This window comes from Apteryx rowi, unplaced genomic scaffold (genome assembly GCF_003343035.1).
Source record: "Apteryx rowi isolate R43461 unplaced genomic scaffold, aptRow1 scaffold_201, whole genome shotgun sequence".
Lineage (NCBI taxonomy): Eukaryota > Metazoa > Chordata > Aves > Apterygiformes > Apterygidae > Apteryx > Apteryx rowi.
This window is the reverse complement of record NW_020448320.1, coordinates 482,805-507,065: the sequence shown is the minus strand read 5'-3', so window position 1 is coordinate 507,065 and position 24,261 is coordinate 482,805. Positions and strand designations below refer to the sequence as shown.

Sequence of the window (24,261 nt, the reverse complement as noted above, 5' to 3'; positions counted from 1 at the left end):
CCTGCAGCAGATCATCAGCCAGTGAAGACAACATCAGATCTTCTCCCACTCCCAACCTCCCCACAGAAAAAAGTTGGGGGTGGGGGGGGAAGGGACAGGAAATCTGTTATCAGTAGACTGCATCCTGTTAACTTCACTCACACGACTCTACATGATACATACTTACTAAGAGTTAAACAGAAACCACGGTCTATAAAAATCTTCTATTCGATGACCAGCTGTTAGAACATTAAAATAGATAATATTTGTGGAAAGTTATTTATACAGAGCTATGACTACTCCCTGTAAGCACCAAAATCACAGGCAGGAGATGGAACTCTGCCACAAACCTGCGAGGAAAACAATTCATTCTCCGTTACATAAGCCCTAACATCAGCATGTCCACTGGAAATGCAAGTCTGACAAGATGCAAAGTTGAAAAACTGACTTTCCAACACTATCTGTAATAACTTTTTCAGAAAGAGACTGAATTTCCACATAAGCAAGATAAATAAATGAATATTAATATCAAAAAAGTAAAAGATAAACTAGATTCACATGAGATTCAATTCAGCAGCTGTAAATTGAAGTGCAAAAACTAATTTCTGTGTATCCCCAACTTGGTCCCAAAGGACTATCTGTTCAGAAGCTACAGTCACTCTGAGAGCACTTCTCCACTGAAAATGTTATGGCTTAGCATGAGACACTGCAGCTTGCAATACTGAGGTGGTACAGCAGTAGCAGCTGATGCAGGGAGAACCACTTCTTTTAGGGCCAGATCATTTTTGAGAACAGTATTTCTTTGCTGAGTTCAGCAGCACTAAATGTGACCTTTGGAAATAAAAATTACACGATAACAAACAAACAAACCCAAGCCCTGTTAAATGCAGTTCTAAAACCTGCCCTCCCCTTCCACAAACATTTGAATACTTTAGTATAAGAGCAGTAGTACGAAGAGTTACAGTTTTAATCATAAATGAGTCATTAACGCCTATTGCTCACCTCAGCACCTATTTCATTACTGTCATAAAACTTTGTTCACATAGATATCTTCCCTCTACTACATATAATTGATTCCAAAATGCTGTATTTGTGGTTACTGTAACAGATAAGTTTCTTCTCACGTCCTCTTGCAGATAAAAAAAAAACATGCTTAAGCCTGATTGTTAAGTCAACGTACTCTTACTCTGTTCAAGAAAAAATCAGAAAAATCTATGCATTTTGTAGAATTTTAGTTATGTACTGTGCTTCTGTTATTATTCATTATATCTACAATGCRTATGTATGATATACTACAAACCCAGACAATATCTAAAGAGTTTTTAGTCTGGGTTGGCAACCACCCACATAAAAAGCAAATCTGTCCTAGTAACTCTATATCCTGTGTGCTAGTTCCTCCTAGAAAGATTTAGAAATTTCACTCTGTCTTGGTCTTACAGCAAGCCCCTAGATCGGTAATGGGTCCAACATAAAGTCATGTATCTTCTTACTCATCCTCCCCTTTCTAATAAAAATATGGAAACAAAAAAAATTTTAGCATGACCCAGTAATACAGAAAGTAAAGCCAGAGTCTGAAACTCTGGACTCTGTTCCTGACTCTTCAATAAAAAGGCCGCATGATCCTAGGAAAATTGCTTTCACTTCTCTGTATCTCAACTTCCACAATTTCTAGAAAAAGTAAATGCAAAATGCTTTTAAATTTAAAAATAAAATACAGTATAAAAGCTAGGAATATGAGCAAAACCCTGCTTTTATTTCACATAATACTAACAGGTGGGCCTTTGCACAATATATATTAAAAACATTGAAAAAAAAAATCAAGCGCTTCAGAATCTTTGGCTACACGTTGACAGCTATTAGATGTGAACAAGTACCAACTTTCAGAAATACAACGCAACACAAATTACTTAAAATATTGTTTAAAAAGCAAGTCTGCATGTGCTTAATACTTCACAGCCTCAATATGACCTCTCATTCAGCATTACAGATACAGCAGAACATTTAAATTCAAATACATTGGGATAATACCACCTTTCTAAGAAGCGAAAGTTTGTGCTGCCAAATTGTGATGTATATATTCTTCAGACACATTACTGAGGACTTCTTTGACCTGAAAAGCAGCATATTTGATCCTGCAAACCAAATGACGCACTGACTTCCAAAAGCGTGCACTAACAACAAACACTCTTTGGCAAAAACAGTGATGAGAGCAGCAGAGGCAGCAGTTCAGACTGGCAGGGTCTCACTGTTCAGAAGATTTCTGGACAACCTTTCTTTATCCAGCACTCCCATTAAAAAAAAGTTGCTGTGTGGGACAGAAGAAAAACAAAGAACTTCAATTACGCCACTTCATTTGAGTTAAAAAAGAACAGATGACAAATTAGAGCCTTACTGTTGGCTAAACTAGCTTTGAAAAGACATTCAGCTGTCTAACGAATCTTATTTAGTTCTTCACTATTAGTAAATCTCAAACTCTGTAGTTAGCCATGGCTCAATAGAGGTGGATAAACTTAGTTAATTCTCTAATTTACCCACAAAGTCCAGATTAAACAGACACCATAGCCAATTGGAAGCACATTAGATTACACGTACGATGTTGAAACACTCCTTTTTGGAGGGAGCTATTGACTACGAACGATGAAATTTCAGTAACAAAACACTGAGGTCACACAGCAAGGGGAAACTAAGACATGTCAAGTCACACAGACCTCATTTTGTGGGTTCTCCTTGTGATTTCTGTTATTAAATTGGATAATGAACTATTCTAAATGACTTTGAGTCTCTATCCATGGAAATGGTTGTGTAACATGAAGAAATTTCACAGAGAAGGAGATCTTGAGAAGTGATTTGCTTTTATACAAAACCAACACACGATCACAAGCTACTAAATGTCTTACTGTATAATTGAAAACAGAAGAATTTTGTTCATTTCATGTTTACTGTTTTTGCTAAAATATTTAGGAACAAGAGAGGCATAAATTCATCAGATTCAAGTTTGGGTCAGTCAGGTCTTCATGTCTTTTCCCCTTCATTCACTTTCCCCTGCAAGTTTTTTGTGCTCTGTTCCCCTCTGTCCATACCTATTCACCTTTGAAAATTTCTGTTTACAAGAGTGGCAGAAAGCCAAATGTAACATATACCAACTCTAACTGCACCAAATACAATCCACTTACTTATAGAGGGGAGGAAGTATACTATTTTTTGTATTGTTTGGGGATTTTTTTGTTGTTGTTTTTGGGGTTATTTTTAGAAGTCATCTCAATAACTTGGTCCTGCACTTTACAAATAGAATTTCAAATAAATTTGAAGCTTTTAATATCTTACTAATATTTTGTTAGGATCAGAATAGTAAGAAAGGTTTCTGCTATCTAATTTGGAAAGCATAAACTCAAGCTGCATCAAGTAGTTAACCTCCTGTGATTCATTTGCAGATTTCTCCAAACAAATTGTACATGACAGGGCACATATTGAACAGCGAAGCAAAGCAAAACTCCCAGCGCAAACAAGCACCTAAGTTAAAATGCCACTGTGTGGTTGTTTAAAAATGAATCTCTCTGATCATAAAACACTAACTACACTTTGTAACACCACCTGAAGAGGTAAAGTACTATACAAATAAAAATGCCATTTGAATATTAACGAGATCAAAAAGAACAAAGTAAGCTTTCTGCGAAGGTCTGGTGAACACTTGGTGTACTGACAAAATAGCAATGTACTGTAATTATTTAAAGACAAAATAGTATCAATTTAAATGAAAGTACTTGTCTGAATAGTCTTTGATGGGGTAGCATTAGTACTACCTATTTTGCTCCATTGTAAGCAAAAGATGATGTGAAAACTCAACTGCAAGTGTAAAAATATGTTTTAACACCACAGTAATAAATAGCTGTGTTTGCTGACTACATTATTCCTCCTCCCCAGGAGGCCATACATTCATTTTAAATTCACAGGGGAATCAGGCCTTGTGGAGGAAGAAACCCTGGGGATATTTTGGCAACACTGTGATGAAGGGGAGGCTGATCATGAAGATGAGGCAGTACTATTACAATGGGTGCTCTAGGGCATTCTAGCACAGAAATGAAAAAAAACATAGTAAAATACCAAATATTTCTAATCCTAGTCCCCTCGAACAACTTTATGTTATCATTTGGGCATGTATTTTACTGTGCAGTCTAGCTACTTACACTTGGAGTATGTTATGAATAAAAATTAATTTTGAAATATTAAATCCAGCAAATTTATGGTCTTTATGAACAAAGTCAAAAGGATATACAAAACCAGTAAGTTGTTAAATGCAGTTTGGTAAGTAGTATCAAATCTATACAGAATTTAAACACCTCTCAGATTCACAGAAGGATTTCACACACTCACAGAGCTCCATATGCATCATTGTTGCAATATTATTAGATGGTATCTTAAAGAATAAAGGTCTAGAATAAATCTGATTTTGTTTGAGGCTACTGCAAACTGCTTCCCTTTTTGTTGCAGGGGGTTCAAAAGAAATACATGTAAATATGGCCACTGGCATCTGACATAAGAAGGTGACATTTAGTCAGGTGCATCTGCAGTCCTGTGTTAAAAAAGACTGAAGCATTTACAGATACAAATAAATTAAGTAAACACTCAAATTTTGCAGACAGAGAAAATGAGGACACAGACTACTGGAGTTTTACAAGATCACATGAAATTTACAATTTTCATCCTGCAGTCAAAGGCATTCGCAGCAGAACACATTGCTTTCCAACAACCCATGCACATTTATGGTCCTCTAAATTAGCATTTTACACAAGATTTAATGCCTTAGTGACCTGCAGAATACATTACAGCCACACAATTTTCCTGGGCTAATGTTAAAAGAAACTGACCTCTGCTGGCTACCTGACTACATCCAGGTCCAGATCACAGCTGAAGTTGCCATTAAGAAACATTTAAGCACTCTTGGACCAAATTACCAAAATTGTTCTACCCTTCCCTCCTTCCCCCCACCCCTCCAAAAGAACAGGCCTTAAGGTTACACTACTGTGTGCTTCAGGATTTACTCTCTCCACCTCATGGACATCATTGAGCTTTTGGAATGTTTAGGTTCATTGTTCACCATAGCCAAAGTTTCAGGTTTTGAGAGATTCCCTGTAGTTTTTTGGTTTTTGGTTGGTTGGCTGGGGGGGTGGTGTGTGGGGGGGAGAGTAGTGTTCTAATATGGAGTTCAGAATAGAAACAGGAAATTTCATTAGGCTTTGATAAATTTCATATTGTTGCAGATTCAATATTCCTTTGCAATGACTATCTATATTAATAGATATTTTCTAAGTGAGGCACAAAAACAAAATAAAAAGTCAACAATTTGCATATCTAGTGTTCATTATGCAAATTTATTGATATCTTGCAAATTTAGATCCTCTCAAGAGGTTCAAGTAAGCCATGAGTAGGATTTATTCCATTCCACAAAATAATAATTAGAAGAACAACCTATTGCTGCAGGAATGTGCGATGACCTATCTGGATGTTCTAACATGACCACTAGAGCTGCACAACAGAACTGTTTTCATACCAGTGTCCTGCTCACCTACCTTTTCTATCAGTGATGTTCAGAGAATCTGTTTCCAGTGGTGTTCAACTCTGAACCAAGATTTCAAAACTTGGAAGAATTTTAATTTGCTTATGTTCATACTGCAGGCTTGTCTACCTAGTCTGCTGTTGCTTAAACACGGGCCTACATATAAAGCCATTTGCYGTCAAGATAGGCAGGACAGGATTTTAGATGGCATTCAAACAAGCAGTGCTAAAATCTTATTCATTCAAAATAAAATCACTGTGCAACAAGTATAATCACCCAAATGGAATTCCTAGACTTACAGGAGAGCATGTTTCCATAATGGTATGTAGTCTTTGAAGCTATAGCACCTAGTTATTGTTTGGGTGCATAAACTAAATGTTGTAAGTCTGGTGATTTCAAAATCCAGTCTGAACTCTGCTCCTACACTGCCACCCACATATTACAGAATCAGCATGTCCTGCCACACTATTTGCCCTGTTGCATGTATTAATCAAGACAGTTCCTAGATTAGGGAAAGGATTCCATCAAGAAAATGTTAAAACTTTGGGGAACATGGTTTAAGACTACAAGAAAACCCTCACAGATTTACCTCATTCTTAAGTATATAAAAAGATTAATTTGAAGTATAAGGGAGACATCAATTAATTCCAGACTATTACAATGATAGAAAGTATCTCATACTCAGTGGACAGAAACTCAGGGAAAGTGGAAGTTCCTCATACTCAAACAAAATTGTTAGAAAAACATCAGTCCTTTGTTAGAATGAAGGGTGACAGTCACAGTGATGACTCAATTCCAATCACTAACACGAGTTTGATACTAACCAAAGAAATACTTGCTTATTAATTCACATGGCTTATTTCAACAAATTCAGAAGCTGAGTACATAACAGAAAATTATGTTTTACAGTGCTTTTTGTTCACATGTATCCTCCCAAAACACTTGGTAAAACAGGTAACACACCAGCAGGAATCTTCTTTGCACAGTGACCCTGTTACAGCCAACTCAACCTATAGGGACATTTAGGAAATCAGAATGCAGATATTCCCACTGGAACTGGGGAAGACAACCAAGCACAAGGCCTTCTTCTTTTACTGAAAATCTCTCACAATTCTTCAAAACGAGTGGCACCTTTCATAGATTTGATTCACATAATGATAATGCACTGATTCAGAGTTAAAAGTCTGACTACCATGATACCACCCCYTAGAGACCTTCCATTCAATTTGTGAATCCATCTTAATTCAATTTGTTTTTTGTATTCACCTGACAAAATTCACAGTTGAAAGCTAGGATGGCTGTGATTGTGTGTAAAGTACCAACGCAGAGCCAACTTTCATAAGCAAGCTAAAACAAGGCTTTTAAAATAGGGAATTCTTCTGGAAATGCTGACACATCTTTAACACTGTGAGTGGGCGCCAATATAATACACACATTGTGTACACATATGTTGCTGTCTTCCTGGGAAGCTTAACTGAAAGCCCACATGGTTGATGTGGGACAGCAGGAATGCCTCTTTGAAAGCACTCATCCTGCTTGTTCATAATATCTCAAATGAATCTCCAAGGCATATGGTAGAATTATGCTGTTTCACAAAACAGTGTGTATGCCAGTTAACAATCCTTCCGAATCAAAACTACCTTTGATACTTCAAAAAGAAAACCCATCTTGCTGACAAAACTAAGACATGCAAATCTTAAACATTTAAATTAAGAGAAATATAAAATGCTAGAATTTTCCAGGTAATCAACACAGTTTAAAAATTGAGTTGCATTCATTAAAAAAAATGAAGGATTTATTTTTAGCTGTCTTTGTTTTTGCTAAAGCACACACCCACTATAGAGGGTCAGATTCCCAGAAGAATAATGAAACAATAGATGGACCATCTGCTGCTACATAAAGCAAGCTGAAAAGTCAGGAATATAGTATATGGGAGTCCTATTGAAAGTAGCATTACTTTTACATTTTCCTTCACACCAGAATCTTATCATAGCTAAGCTTTAAAAACAAGAAAGGTTATAGGAGCTTCCAGGCATAAATGTACAAGATAAAGCAGGACATTACACACCCTTTAGAAAAATTTGATTTTCTTCCCTCATCGACTCTAACTCACACAAAAGTTCCAATGATGAATATTCTCCCTCGTGTTTACACGGTAAATCTTTGGCATTTGTGGAACACCACTGCCAGACTACAAAAGGATATTACAGGTCTCTTAAATACCAGCTCCACAGATACCAACAACTTCAATGTCTTCACAGCTGTTGGCTGATTTCACCCTAGGGCTTCTTTGCTGCCTTCCCCTCTCCAGCTTATTTGTGCATATCAAGCTTAAGGCAGTTAGAATTCCCTAATAGCCTAAAAACAAGTATGAACAAATAATTGCCTAAAGAAAAGACTGCCATGAAAAGATTTTCTGGAGAACAAAGGATTACCTGAAAAAGAAATGCACATAAACAGAGGAACAGTACATTTATGCTGCTTCTGTCAGCTGTCCATAAATTCAGCCTCAGATTGCTGTATCAGATAAGATTCTTCTCTTCCATTACTTTGGCATGATTTAGCCGCTAACTACCTTTCACCATGTTATGACAGATGCAGGAGGTGGGGGTGGGGTGGGGTGTCTCCTTTAGTTGCTTTATGTTGAGTAAACGTTTAAAAATTCCTTCCTTCTTTCCCTAATATTTTAGCAGTTCATTTCTTCCCTAGCTGTCACCTTTCCAGTAGCTAGCTGGGTTAGACTTATAGGTTCCAAGAAATTACTTATATCAAAAATCTTTTCAGTCATCCATTCCAGTAACACTCTGCTTTCCCAGAAATCACAAATTTAAAGGACTGCCTTTTTAAACAAATTATCCAACACACTCTCCTCTGTCCACAATCCTGTAAAAACATACTTTAATATATTAACAAACTATGCTTATCTTGCCCATTACAACTCAGCATTAGTAATGCTAAATTCATACAACACAAACATAAGAAAACTTAAACCACTTAAGCCTTTCAGAAGAGCATTTTGTAGGGATGCTTCCTTGAAGACACTAAAGAACTGTTGCCTGGTGTCCAAATGACCCTCTCTCTGGAGTGGGACTTTACTAAAGATTAATTCAAAGTGCCTGCCTAAGCCTGACTTTTTCTATGATGTCTACCACAGCTCTCACTCTAGATCTTCATCCTCCCAGAAGAGATCCTACCCCCCGCTTTTTTTCCCCCAGTGGAAGTGGAATAATGAGACAAAACAAACAGACCTTTCTCAGTGGGACCTAGGCTATTTAATAAGGCAAGGGTCCTTTTATGCGATCATTACCGGTCTGTCACACAGATATGCGTGTAGTTAATGAAACCACATATGCATTGACTGGAGGACAGCTGCGTACCAACTGGGTCACCAGTGAACCATACTACTGAACACCTCCCAGATGAGCACCATCTTTTTACATTACTGTGCTCTGTAAGTGATTAGAGCCCATTCCTCATAGGGCATTAATTATAGGGATTAACAGTAAAAGGAAACACATGAACAGGATGTTACTTACTTTTTTTTGCCTTGAATCTTTGTGTATTTGCTAACGCCATGAATTATGGAGTAAGAACAAAATAAGATAATTCTAGTCTTCCAATCTGCTGTTTTAAAGAAGCCCATTTAAAAAAGAGTATATGGGGGAGAGAATTTCAGCCTGATGACACATGACTTTCTCGGCAAGACAAAAAAAATTGGGCAATATATATGCCACATTATTTTCTGTATTTTTTCCCAGTTGCAGCACTGGACATGTGTCATTAAGTTGTAGAAACACTGAAGCATTGGCCACTGAGAAGGAGCTGTCAGTAAGACACAGTTATGAAGTSGATTAAAAAAATTCGTATGAAGTTAGAACAGAGAGAGGTTTTATCAGCAGTCCTGTCATCCCACATTACTCTGTTACTACTATAGCCAAATAGCATAGGACTCTAAATACAGCTCTTTATTCTAGGAAAACCTGAAAGGGTTGCACAATGAATTAAATGTCATGATACTTAACAGATACAAAATACCCATGATGAGCAAAGATAACCAGTAAAACAGTAACTTAACTGGAAATAAAACATAGGTGTCCAGAGCCTCTGTTCCAACAATAACACAAATACAGTCTGTTATTTAGGATCCATTCTGTCGTGGCATTATCAGGATAACATAGCAACTGAATATATACTCTTCAGATTTTAGTGCTTAAGAGCTGAAAGTTAGGACTGTATTTCACTACAAAAATACTAGTTTTCTTTAATATTTTAAAAACAAATACTTGGAAATACAAAAAACAATGAAAAGTTGAATTATAATGTAGACATCTCTTGTATTACTAATATATTAGAGTAGCAGATGTTTGTAATAATGATTGCCATCACTATTTTAATGACAAATACAATAGCTGGAACACAAGCTCAAGAGGTTTGTGACATCAATCTCCATTTCAGAATTTTCATAATAGATTGTATATTGTAACTATGGCAAACAGAAGTGCTTTCAAACTCTTTGTTGCTATGAATCTTCATTAAACACATATCTAATGCTGTACAAATTCCATGCCACTTGCACAGTTCTACTCTAATTGTTTTGAAGGAGGGAGTTATATACCATATTTACTGAAACTTACAACTTTGAGTTTTTCAAAAATTGTTGGTTTTTCTTCTGTCAAAACTAAACTTTCTCCAAAAATAAGAAGTGTGCACATGGAGTTTGATATTAAAAAGACTAAATAAACTAATCTAGTTATATTATCATTTAATTTTTAAAAAGTCATGTAATGGGTGTAATCTTCTATAGCCTCATGAATTGTTTAAAATGTTAACATGAAAAATCTGAAGTTGTTTCTCTTCACCTTACATACTCTCCTACACAAACTAGAGAGTACTTAGAATCCAAGCTCTGCTGCTGGATACACACCTGTAAGCACTCGGCAATGACACACTGTTTAAAAAAAAAAAAAAAAATCAGACAAATTCACCTTACAAATATTCTTAGGTAAGAGATGTTTCATTACTGACCCTGCATTTCATACTTCCCATGACAGACATTCATGACTCACAATCAACTCTGAGATGAGTTCACAGAATATTCTTCCGGCTAAGAACCATTTTCCATTGGAATAGTTTGAAAACAGACGCTATTAAGTTTGTCTGTCTTGAATTAATGCCCTTTAACTTTTAACAGAGGCACATTTTTTCTCATGCAGTCATTTTTAAACAATACAGTATGGCCAAAAATGCCCTATTTTAAGAGCAGTAACTGACAAATGAGCATATCACCTTTTCAAATGTCATGAGTATTCCCGATATAGAGATAACAAAGGTCTTCGAGTCTTTTACAGGGCAAATAATGAGGTTAGCAAAAGCCTGAAAGATACCATTGAGGCCTGGTACACAAAAAAGAAACAAATTAAGCTTATTAAAATGTTTCTTGATTCTTAATGTAGACAAATCTAGAATTTCTAACAGAAAAATCCTCTATGCAAGTTGGGGGCTGATCAAAGATTTTCTAGTAGGCATGTGGGTTTGAGTTCTTTATACAAATACAAGTTAGTCAACAGATACGAGAAAGAAGTGATCACTGGGCCCCAGATATAATTAATCAGGCTCTTAAAGATACACTTACTGCACCTGCTTGTAAAGAAGCCCATGGATTCTTTTCTTTTTGCACTGGGTACCCAGGGTCTAATCCAATCCTGCAACATGCCAAATACTTCCTTAAAGATTTTAGACATCCTCTACTTTCAGCCATATCAATATAAACAGTTACTGTGCAATACTCTGGGGTTGAGCTCAAGAGAAGGAGTGATGTCAATTAATGCAGAGGTGATAAGACTGCCATAGCTTATTATTCAGTATTTGTCCCTATCAGGAGGCATATTTACATTATGCGAGGTAGACGCAAAACTAAGGCTAATGTTTAAAATGAGATATGGCTATGAATTTTGTATCTTTATACACATCTGTTTAGTATCACAGACAGAAAATAATTTTTGAGGTTTTAATTATTACTGATAACTTCGTGTAAGAATTGTAGAATAACCTACATGCGCATTTTTGCTACAGAAGATAAGAATCATTTTCCTATATGTTGTTGCTTAAAATCTCAACAGAAATAGTTTCATTTCTTTATCTTAGGGGAAAGGAAGACAATGTTTTGTGAGTTTTGTGGAAAAAAAAAAAAAAAGAAATTAATTTTCCCAGACATTTTTCTCTCTGTGTACATTCACAGAGCTTGGCCAAGATCAACTAATAACAGTAAGAGACTAACTCATCAAGTGGGCTTTGCAAGTTCACAGTGGAATCCTGATATGTACAATGCATCAAGTATTAAGCTGAAATTACATCTGTGCAGCCTGACCATTCAAGAATAAAAATTYGGAGTCCTCTTTTAAGAGATTCCCTTATAAGGATACCATGAATCTTATCCACATAAAAATTACATTTAGCTCAATCAGCACATTACTACCGACTATAATCTTTCATTACATATTCCCAGAATGTTTGTTTCTTACATACCTCCTGCATTTAAGTTTCCCTTGTAGTCTATTATGCTAGATCAAACTAGGAAAAAACACAGTTATATCTACTTTTGCATCAAACATACCAGAAAAATAGTGAAGACATAATTATTATGACCAACTATGACTGAAATGAACAAACGTGATTGAAATATTTGTTCACCAATTTTCTGATCTGCCAAAATTTTTGCTAAGTGTAAAGTCAATACGTTTTTCAATATACGTATTCCACTTCACACAATGTAAGGAATCAGGCAGAAAACAGAGATTAGGGTTCAGATCTTCCATTATAAAACAGGATAGTTCTATGATTCTCTCATGGGAAATATGAGCAAACCATGGTGAAAACGCACCATGTTTTATCATATGCTAGAGACAAATGCAAAACATTTCAATAATAAGTCCTTCAGCTCTGTGCTGGCCCCACTCACAACCAGAAAAATTCAAAAAGGTATGATTCATATACATTACAACTGAGGTACTAATCACAGTTACCAATCTGCTTGCTCGGGAAGTTTTATTCCACATACAAGATGACTTACCAACTTCTTTTTCATTTGTGTTATGTATTTTTCTCTTTTCAAACACTATTTAATGTTGGCTCTTTCTATGTTTTATTTTTCCCCGTTTGTTTTGTTTGAAGACTTGCATTCATTGCACAATCTTTTACTTAAAAATCACATTTTTTCCTTCACAAATCAAGCAAACCATATTCCTAAGCTGACTTACAGAAAATGTGCTGTTAAAACATTTGAAATTGTTCGATATAAATGAATAAAAAAAAGCCATCATATTAATCTTACCAGTAGCAAGATTGTTTTCTGCAGAAGAAAGCATACCCACATTTTGAATTAAAAAACCTTGTTTCTCCAATATCAATTAATATTAAAAAAATCTTACTCTAGCATAGACATAGTATTATTGTAGAATCTGCAAAGAAAATTAACTTGAGAATGTGCAGCCACTGTTAATAAAGCCCAAGCACAGAAGATATTCTGAATGCAACTTACTAAACAGTTGTACCAACTCTTTTATGTCATTTTTAAGATGGCTAATTCACTGAATTAATGTTGAAGCAAAGAATGGAATAGACAGGGAGAAACTTATGTCAAAAGATTACAAAACATTAAAAAAAAGCTTCAGGAAATTATCAGAGTACACTCTAATCTTTGCATTTCAACAAATGGATCTGGACCTCTCCACTCATCATCTTCTCCATCAATATCTCATTCTATTCCTTTTGTTCTGAATAAGTCAAGCTTTAACTGTATGAATCAAAACACATAATTCCACTCCTTTTCAGATAAGAGTTATTTCCTACCCTGCACAGATTTCTGAAACCTTCTTTACTGCAGGTTTAGACACATAAAAAGTATGTCTTCCAGCCTGATTTGTGATCAAGCGTTTTCAGGCAACAGTGTTTTCACTACAGCTTGTCTGTTTTTATAAATAGACTTTAATTTACTTTTGCAAAGACAGCCAAAAGAGCTTTAATTAACTAAATAGCAAGTGTGCCACTTGAAAGTGATTATTCACCAATTTCCTTTTCATTTCTTTATAGAATAAAAGCAGATTCTTGTTCTTTCATGTTTCTAATTTTTAATGAAAAACAATGTCATAGAACATCAGAAGAAAAAACTTTATTTTTATAACTGGAAATTAAAATTAGATATACTTATATACTTAGACAAACTTTTCATAAAAATGGCCATTCTTCTAAAGGCTTTCTCTGTGCTTCCTCTTGAATGGACTAGCTGCCCCATGAAGGCTAGTGTTGAGGACTCCCTAAAGCCCAAAAGCTAATCACTGAATGTAAAACACTGTTGAAATTGGGAGGGCAAAGAGTAGTTTTTCTAAAAATCAACCACACATTCAACAGCACGTGATGAAAGATCCCTTCAGGAGCATTCCCTCCTACATTGTAAATTCAGGGGTCAATGCTGTCTATACTTCAAAATCCTAAAAGTTGCTTGATATCACCAGCTGGGCTCTATCACCCCTAGGAATACAGCTCTATTTAAAGCTGGCAACCATAGCCGGCCTAGACAAGCACAGCCGTTCCCCAAAGAGACCATTCAGAGAAGTATGCCGAAGGGATGAGAGAAACTGGGCTGTTGTGAAACAGGAACACTACTACTACTACTACTGTCTGCGCTGCCAAATCAGATTGAATATTCCCAGACCTCTTTGACCAAGCATATCACATTTTCAGGAAACCACCCATTCTTCCCAGCTCACGTTGTCATCCTGTAACGTCTTCTGAAGCTGAAACTGAACAACACGAACAACCATGTCAGTGCAGACTATTGCATCAGTTGTCTTGTGCAGTCCTAGCAGCAGAACTGTCACTAGTTTAATCACAAAGGAAATTAACATATAACAAATGGAAAGTCTTGAGGCCTCATTCCCCATAGCTTTGTGCTTTTTGAGAGCATTCACACCTGCACAAAGCGGGTGTAAATGTTATAGCATCCTAACTAGCAGCATTGTCACATACGTTTTTCACAGGTATAAACGATTATACAAAGTGCAACAAGGATGAGATCAGATTGTGGATTTCCCCTCCCAGCTAGTCGAGCTCTGATCAAATTACTCATGAGAAGGTGCTGCCTGATTTTATAACAGAGTAACATAAAAGAAAAGTGCACATATTGCCCCTCTTCTACCCAGCTAGATATGAATCAAGGATCTAAACCAATAATAAGAATTTAGAAACCATTATTTTCTTATTTAAGGCCTTTTGTGGTTTTAAAGTCCTTGTCTTTGTCCACAATTTGAATAAATAGCTGCCTTTAGGTTATTTTGGTACTAATACTTCATTTGTTCTCATTTGGTAATACCCTCCCAAGTAGTGAAGATGATCAAAAATACTTAATTGAAAAACTGAAATATTGCCTTACAACAACTGGAGTCACACAGCCTATTTGCTTTTATATTGAAAACAAGCTGTCATAACACTGCCCTACCGCTTGTAACCTCCACGTGTTCTCACCTGCCCTCTGCAACAAGAGTTTCTTTGTCAGAGAGGTCTGTTTGTCTAAATAACATTCCTTGTTTAATTTAGACTAAAACCAAAAACAGCAAATGGCTTATGGTTCACTAAATTTGCACTAAAGCTCAATTACTTATATGGCTTAGGTATGCCAAACAGTTTCTTAAAACTGTTTTGGTTTACATCTGGCTTTACATTAGGCCTAAAAAATAGGGAGGAGAGAAGAGGGAGGAAATTCTCACCATAACATAAAAGCTTCCAAAAAAATCTCATTGCATTTCCTCCTCCCACACAACCCCATCCAATCAGTCACACACACTTTTTTCTCAGAAGAGGCCATACACCTATAGCCAAATTCCATTCCCAATTATGATATTTTAAGGTTGTTAATGTTTACACTGAAAGAGAAAATGTTCTCTCTCTTCTAGGGACAGCACAGGAGTTGAAGTAATGAGTCAACACTCAGAAAGCCTATTAAGCAAAGGAAGGGCTTATTTTCCTAAAAATCTACTGAGGACACCATCTAAAAAAATACACATAAATAAATACATGAGAGTAAAGGGTTCTGCTCGATTCTTTTGCCTTGACTCCTGCAAGTTTAGGATAAAGTTGTCAATATATTTGATCTTTAAAACATGTTGACATAGCTTTAGTATAGGGTTAACAGATCATGACAGAACAGATTGGTAGTACTTTGAACCAAAGTGTTCAAATCACAGTTTACTAAAGAAAAAAATATATATAAAACACTTGGAAAATGGGACAAATCAGAGGATTCTTGATAGGAGCTAATAACTTTCACCACAAGGTGACAAGTTCAAATCCAGCCCATCCTGGCGAAGGTTACCATCCTTACCACTCAACTACAGTTAACTACACGAAGTAAACTTGTAGCCAAAAAATGGCTCTATGAAAAGAGCTGTTAGCATCCTTTTCTGAATCTGTACATTCTGTTTGTCTAATAATAAAACCACCAGCCAAAACAATCTTAACTTGTCCAAATAAAATTGTCCTGAATTAAAAATATACTCCTCCTCGCTGTTCGCTCARTCCACAAAATCTCCCCTGCCTGGAGACACAAACAACCTACCAGGCTAGGCTAAGTTACAAACATCCTAACTTCCTGTAAATACACAGTTGCTTTCTGGTACAACATGAGCTAATTCAAAGAAGGAGAGTAAGCTACCTCACACTTACCACAGGACAAAAGTACACAAATGGCTGTTACTGCGTTGCAGATGACATAATTCAGGTCTACACTGACGCTCACCTTTGTAACTTCTTAATGAGTCTGTACGGAATAAGGAGGGAATGGGCCAGAAAGTTCAGTATTAGAAAGGTCTCTACTGAGAATGATGTGTACTTTGACGGGTCAGTTCAGTGATTTAATTAAAGAACCCTGACTGTTCTCAGCTGTCAATACAGACTGAGGGAAGAGAAATGGAACACTTTATAAATACACTAATGATTCACAGCTTTGTATGGCAAGAACAATACGAACAGCAACAAAGAAGAACCTGACCTATCACACGAAGCACAGGTGTAAGACCTCCCTACAAGAGGCACAAAATATAAGAATTCTACACTAACCAAAATTTTTAAAAGCAAGCTGTAAAATCAAGAAGTACAGAATTTCAGTCAAGATACGAAACACCTAAATGAGCAAGAGTTTAGCAAGACTTTCTCTGCAGAAATAGGAATGGCTCTATGATCTCCTTGAAGGACTTCCTTGACTGTATTTCCCTACATACATTCCTTTTACTTCATCATCCCAAAACCAGCCTCAGCTCTTCTCCTCTTTCCGCCTTCATTTCTGTTGCACACTACCTAAGAAATGCCGACCTTTCACGTGATTTTCCTCTTTGACTTTTGCAATGCCACTTACAACTGAGCAGCCAACTAATTTTGACTGAACCACATATGCACTGCTTATGAAATTTTTATAAATTGGTATACACATTGATTTTATACTTTTCGTCTTCTCATCGTATAGGGCACATACAGCACAAGGCATGCAACATTAAAACAAATAACGAACAAGGCATTCAAACAAATAAAAGTCTCACCTCAGGATGTATCCTTCTAAGGACATAATTTACAGGTAAGCAGAGGAAAGCTCAAACTTGTCTCCCATACTGAGAAACGGTTATGTTAGCCTGGAAGACTACATCCAACATCTTGAAGGAATCCAACTGTAACCTACCTCTTGCCACTTTATTCCTCCTCTATACTTTTTATTGTAACTTATGCGCCTGATTTCTACACCTGGCTAGCATATTTGTCTGAAAAAAAGCCACCCTACACAGTTGTAATGGTTTTTTTGATGCATAATTCTGGAAAGCAGCAAGTCAAATGGAAGTTTGGACTTCACAGAAATGATGCCTTCCAACTTCAGTCTGTTTCCGAATAAACAAAAAAAAGGGGGGGCCCTTAGCCGAAATTCTGCAAAAATAGAGTAAGATTGATGGTACCAAGAACCTAAGAGGAAAAAAAAAAAGGGGGGGGGGGGGGGGGGACCCAAAACCCAGACCCTCAAAGATATAGAAAAGCCTTTTAAAAAGAATAGATGTACCTGACCCAATAACTTGAATAAGTTTGTGTTTATAATTTAAAAAAAATAAAATCTGCAACAAAAACAACTTTATACTACCTTATACATAGAAAAAAATCTCGGTGCATTCAATAGTTAGTATGATTTACAAAATTTATTCAATAAAATCTCTTATTTCATTAAGAAAGAGGACTATGAAAGGACATAATATTCTACTAGAGACACCATACCCAGAAGATGGGTGTTACTCATATACACTAAACAATTAAAACAGCTTTAAGCCATACATTCTCTTTTAAAAACACCACTTAGCAAGATTCATCCCACAGAATATAGAATGACAGCACCAACCACTCTTAAGCATCTATCATTCATGTCTGGCATGGACCACAAGATGGAGAGTCACCACCATTACACTGTGAGCTTTTGTTTTAGCCATTTGTACATTAGCTGACTGGAGCACTATCTTGTTTGATCCATAGGATCTTTGAGAGCTAAAATCCATGACAAATTCTTTACAATAGAGTAATTTAGGTGTCTTCAGTGATAATGCATATAACAATCACCTTTATATCAGCACTGGTTCCTAAATGTACTACTATCATAAAAGTAAAATGATTATTCAATAACCCTAATAGATTAAAAGTATGCCAATCAAATACATATTGAAAACACAGTCAGTTTCTCTTTTTCATGACCTTTTATCCAGCAACCACAGAGACGCTAACAGAAAACAAAACAGGAAAGCAAGATTGAAAACCACAAAAATTGGCCAGGTGTCAACATATGAGAAGCTTTTGGTTTGCCTTTTTCTAAATTGACGACACTTGAATTTGACTTTTTAAAAGACAACTTGAAAAACACTTTCAAATGACTAAGCCTATGTTTATATTACAGCTTTAAAAAATTACCTACTTAGGTTAATGCAAACTTATTTGGAAGCAAAGAAGCTTAAAAAAAAAATTAACAGTTTCTCTTACTAATCCACCAAGAATTAAAATGATTAAGGATGTTAAAGTGTCATAGAGGAAACAGATCTAATCAGAGGGCTGAGCAAATGAATATACTTTCACTCAATTTTAAACTAGGACATGCATATACATAAAACATTGCCAGTAAATGAAACAGTGCACTGAAGTCACGGAAAAGACGTAGACTTTGACTTATAATGGCATGAAGAATTAACTGCTGGAGCAACGCTTTCAAATTTTTTTTGCTTAAGTATTCCAATCTTAGTTTCTGCTGTGCATCAGAATCAAGTTTGTATAGGAAACACATCTAACAGTTTTAACACACAAGACATGATTCTTCAGTATTCATTTCTCCGAGCTTCAAACCCCATCAGGCAACAATAAAGCCAATATAATTGTTACTTTCTGAAACACAAATTCAGAGATCCTGTAGTAGTTATAGGGAATCAGTGCTCTGCACTAGTATGCTTTGTTTCTAACACTTTCCTCTCCAATCATCTCACAAGAATGGCTTCAATGACAGTAAATACGGTAACTGCATCTTTTCCAAAAACTGTCAGCTTCACAAAAGACATCATTACATCATCACCACTACCCTTATGCAGGAACTGAAGTAGGTAATTGGAGAGAAGAAAGTAACTCTAGCAACTAGATACAGTTACTAAGACACTGTTTGAATGACTACATAGTGCCTACAGCAGGGTTTGTTTTTGAAAAAATGACATTGAAACTGGCTTTAATTTATTGCTAACTGTAAGCAAAACCACATGTAAATCTGGGGTTCATACAACATAGGGAAGTCAAAATAAAACCTGTTTACATAATGCAGTCATTTATGTCAAATTTCCCTTACCATAAAAAGTTCTCATTTCCTTTGCAACACAATGACTACTGTACATACTACAAATGGGTTATTAAAAGAAGAACCCATTGGCTCAATGCTGAATAATTCTTCCACAAGTTCTGGTAAGAATGCCTCTGTAGAGAAAACATTCATTTACATACTTACAAAAAAAAAAAAATCAAGATCTTTACTTATCACTAAAATAGTTCAAACTGAACATTGTGTTCCTTTTAGGTAAATTACTCTAAGCATCTTAACAACTGGGCAGTCTTTAAATACTTTTTAGAATGTCCTTATATGTTAAGCAAACTTCAGACAAGCTATCAAGCACAGTAGGACTATCATAGTATACTGATTAGCTATAATCATTGCTAAAAATCTGGAAAAAACATACATATAAATCAAACATCAGCAATGACATTTACAAGAACTCAAGACATTTCACTGTTTCTACCAACAGATTCACCAGCTGCAAAACTATACTGCAACCCTGCCTCTGAGCTCAGGTGCTGACAGAACAGCAGGAATTCAATCCTTCATTCACTTCCTCTCCATCTCCTATTCCCCACTATCTCCTTTGAAAAGGGAAGACTCTGGAAACAGTGTCCCATAACTTTTATTTGAACAGATCTAAAGATACACCACACATGGCAGAGGCTAAGTGTCACATCATAGAACTACTTCTGTACCCCTTTYCAGAGCAAAACCACAGATTTTGTAGAGAACCTCTTGAAATATTATTTTTGAAACATATTATGCAACACTATCAAATATTAAAAACCTTCTTACTCATCACCAAAGGAGTACACATAAAGCAGAGATTAATCCCTGCTATCAGAACTGAATCACTGCAAATCAAGAATCCATTAGATTTCTCAAAAGATTTCTCAGCACCAGGCTAACACTATTATCACCATATGTTAACATCACACAGTTTCTCAAAAAAGTGGATATTCGTTTGTTCCATTTCATCACTTGTGAAAGCACTAAGTCAATATACATCATGGCTCCCTAAGTTTTCAGAAATGGGCTAGAGAGGTCAAGCCCTGGCCAGATAAGAGTCTCTCTATGCTAGATGAACAACTACATATTGTAAGGCGCTCTGAACAAGTAATCACAATGAAATGAATGTTTTATGAAGGAAATGGACTTGGTTTTACAGGTCACATAAAGTGACAGATAAGAGCACACAGTGGAACAAATCCAGCAAATTACTTTTGACCTGCAGGGTCAACAAATCTAAACAATAAATATTTCTGCTCTTTAAATAATTAAAAATGTCAAAACACAATGGCCACAAACACTGTTAAGAATGCAGACAAGCAAGACAATATACTTTATATTTAAATATTTCACTCACCTGTCCTGTGACTGCTCCTCATACATTCTCTCCTTTCCTTCTTTGAAGAGTCTTATAGCCCGTTTTGATTTTTTCATAAGACTGTCAATGTAAATTTTAAAATATTCATTCTCACTGAGTTGTGCAAGTTTCTGGTTGTCATCATATTTGCTCAGTATAAGTCTCAAATGTTGATAAGTGTCTGGTAAAATGTCAAGTATGTAAGGTGGGCTGTTTTTCAGTTGAAGCTTTGGGTTTTGGCACAGTCTTACCTAGAAGCAAAAACAAGAGAATGTTTAAAGAGAAGAAATATGTTGGGGCAAAAGCTGATCTGACATCTTAAAATTCATAGGTGCAAGCATACTTCTCCAACCCCCAGGCACAAAGAATTAAATCCTACTTCAAATATATCCTGAGAAATCCCTTCCGTGTCTCTACTGTCAAAGGTATGTGTATTAAAAGAAAAAAAAAAGGGGGGGGGGGCTCCACCACTTCTAAAGAGGTGAATTCATCTTTCTCCACATTTATGTAGTTCGCAGTTTTGTTTTTTTAACTAAGAGTGTCTTTGCTTGTCCTCTATATGCTACAGAGCATATTATCAAAATACAGTGAACACCTAATGTTAAGAGCACTAATTTTCTACAGTTCTGTTTCTTGGAAGTGAATTTCCCTATGGATTTTTGAATGTCTAGTAAGAACTGATCTTGTAATTTAGCTTTTCATCAATTAGATCTCTCTTTTCTCTATCCAACAATGTATCTCCTTAAAACTCATAGGAATCTGAAGTTTGAGATTTCCACACATATGAAAAGGGCTGAATGTGGTCACTGGCTCAAAAGCTTTTAGCTAGGACAAACAGAAACTAACAGTCGCTCATAAACAGACACTGTAATCTAGAAACCAAAACATTAAACTCAAGTGTTTTTCAGTTCATGGCTGTAATAGAAAATAATCTTTGTGGACTTGGAGTCATTATGTTTCTAAATGGTACATAAATTAATTAATATTTATTAATTTAAAAAATAAGCTTCAGATGAGTTGTTGAACACCTTTACATTACATTTTTTTATTACATAAAATAACAGTTGCTCCGACAGTGCTCATAAAAGATTTTCTCCTAACTTGAGAAACACCCTGGGAGGAACCAAAAAAGGCAAAGCATAAAGATGTTTGGAAATCCTCATGAGGTGAGGAAGTCTGGAACTGCAAACCTATTTGAGGGCAAAAGCCCTTCTCTGAATCCTGACTGATACAAGACGAGACAGACAGTGAGAGAGACTGAGAAATATGTTGTTTATATTTAACGTGATAGAGAACATATCAGAATAAAGAAAGGGACAACATGGTCAAAGTGGCAGGTTAGGAGATGCTTGCAGCAGTATTCTCAAAGAACAAAGGTTGGATATGATAGCATTTTTACAAGGTCAGGGAAAAGAAAGGTGAACTTACCGACACACAAGATAGCAAGGCCTGGATGAGAGTTTTAGTTAASTGGATGGATACAGAAGGTTTTATTTGTCTGTGAACCACATTTCTAAACCTGAAGGATTCAGACACAATTTAAAAAAAGAGGTCCAGGTGCCTAAGTGAGGGCAGTGTGACGGCAGCATCCCAAAAGATCAAGGAAAGAACTAACAGGAGAGACTCAGAAGATTAAAAATTCACTTTCAGTTATTCTGAACTTAACCTGACAGCAAGAATTCTTTAAGGAGATTTTAGGAACAGGAGCAAAGAATTTTACACGTGCAGACAGATCTGAAAATCATCAATGCAGAGACAAAGCTGAATTTCTTTTGGTAGCATAATTAGAAGAGAAGGAAGAACTGGAATCCCACAGTTAGAAGTGAAAATAGAAGGATTACCAAAGAAACCTTTATAAAAATCATAGACATTTTTCAACCGAATTTATGTTCTCTATGATGTCTGATTTAGTAAAAACTTGAATCAATAAAGATTGATTTGTAGCATCTGTAATTTGTTTTGGGAGCATATCCTTATCACTGACCAGGTGTCAAAACCTTCTGGAGCAGCAAGCACAAAGGAAAAAAATTGCTGTAAAGAGAAAAGCATTATTCAGGAAAAAAGTCAAAGAGAGTACAAGTAGAGAAGGCTCCAATCATTTTTAAATTGCTTATTTATCCTAACTTTTTCTACATCATATGATCAAGGAATTAGCTCTCTTTCTGAAGCCTATCTTTTCAATCATAACTGTCAACAAGCAGAGTATGAGGTGTTTCATAAATATCAGAAACAGTTTAAAAACATAAAGACAACAGGAATAAGCAAATTGCTCATCCTGGTTGGTGTTTTTTCAACAGTTTGTCCATTCAACCACACAAAAAGAACACCCAGTTAAAAACAAGATTCAGTTTCTCTTTCAGATGTTCTAGAAAGTCTATTTCAGTCCAGTATCATCGAATACTGTCATATACAGATCAGAACAGGATCCTGTGGTCATCATGGTTTACCAGGCTTCACTGAATATATAGAGATCAATTCATCACATTACTAGAATCTTCAACTCCAGCACAAGCCCTTAAGGAAGTCATGTAAAAATTCTCCTACAGTACAACTCTATTAGTCTTGCTCATTTTCATCAAAAAAATGCTAACATCTAGTTCAAGTCAGTGATCCAGTGAGGTAGTACAAGGCTTTCTTTACTTTTAGACAGTACACAAGGTTTCAGTCCAAAGGAAGTATGTTTGTAGCGAGCTCACTAGCAAACCATATGGTTTCCAGAGTCAGGATCTCCTGACACGTACCACATAAGTTCACAATTAAAAATAAGCAGTAAGAAATGACAACTGCTGACGCAAAAGATTTACCAATCCAACAGAAGTGGCATACATACCTTTCTTTAAAAGAAAACAGAGCTCAAAACAAACAAACAAAATAAAAAATCCAAAGAAAACCAAAATAAAAAATTCCATACTACATTTCACAAAGCACCCCTCCCTAGCACTATAGAAGCGGACATGAATCATATCACTGTGTGATTTGTGTATTGTTATGACTGGAAGTAAGCATGTATATATTTAGCAAGCATTCAGGCTAAAAAAATGAAAAGCAATCAGTCAGCAAGAAAGAAGTGTCTCTCTCACTGAGGTAAGCTGAGAAAGGAAAACCGCTTTTACTATCTCACTCAGGAAAAGTCCAAAGTATGTATTCCAGAATCACAGAAACAATGGCATGCTAGTACATTTGTTAATGACTAAAGGATTATCCTGTCTATCAGAAACAGATTGACACAATTGACTCAGAAACTTCCAGACGAGCTTACTCCAGTTCCTACAGGGGGGTGGGAGCGGAACAAACGAACAACTCACCACCACCACCCCCCAAAGAAACACCACCATTGAAAACTTCGAAAGCTTCATGTATTTGGCAATATAGGTCACTGTGATCATGTTGCTAGGAGGCACCAAGCTCTTCTCTGACTCCCTATTACATAAAAGGACTAGGTTGTCGTGCTACTAGTCTCACACTCTGAAATATAGTCCCACA

General features: G+C 36.1%; 1 protein-coding gene across 7 annotated transcripts in view; it reads right to left on the bottom strand.

Moving 5' to 3' along the window:
• Nucleotides 1-24,261, bottom strand: part of CBLB (Cbl proto-oncogene B) — a 141,674-nt gene that overhangs the window by 110,501 nt on the left and 6,912 nt on the right. For all 7 annotated transcript variants that reach the window (XM_026063828.1, XM_026063831.1, XM_026063829.1 and 4 more), the window contains exon 3: nucleotides 20,779-21,029. In XM_026063828.1, coding sequence (XP_025919613.1) covers nucleotides 20,779-21,029 — 251 coding nt within the window. The remainder of the gene's footprint in view (nucleotides 1-20,778; nucleotides 21,030-24,261) is intronic.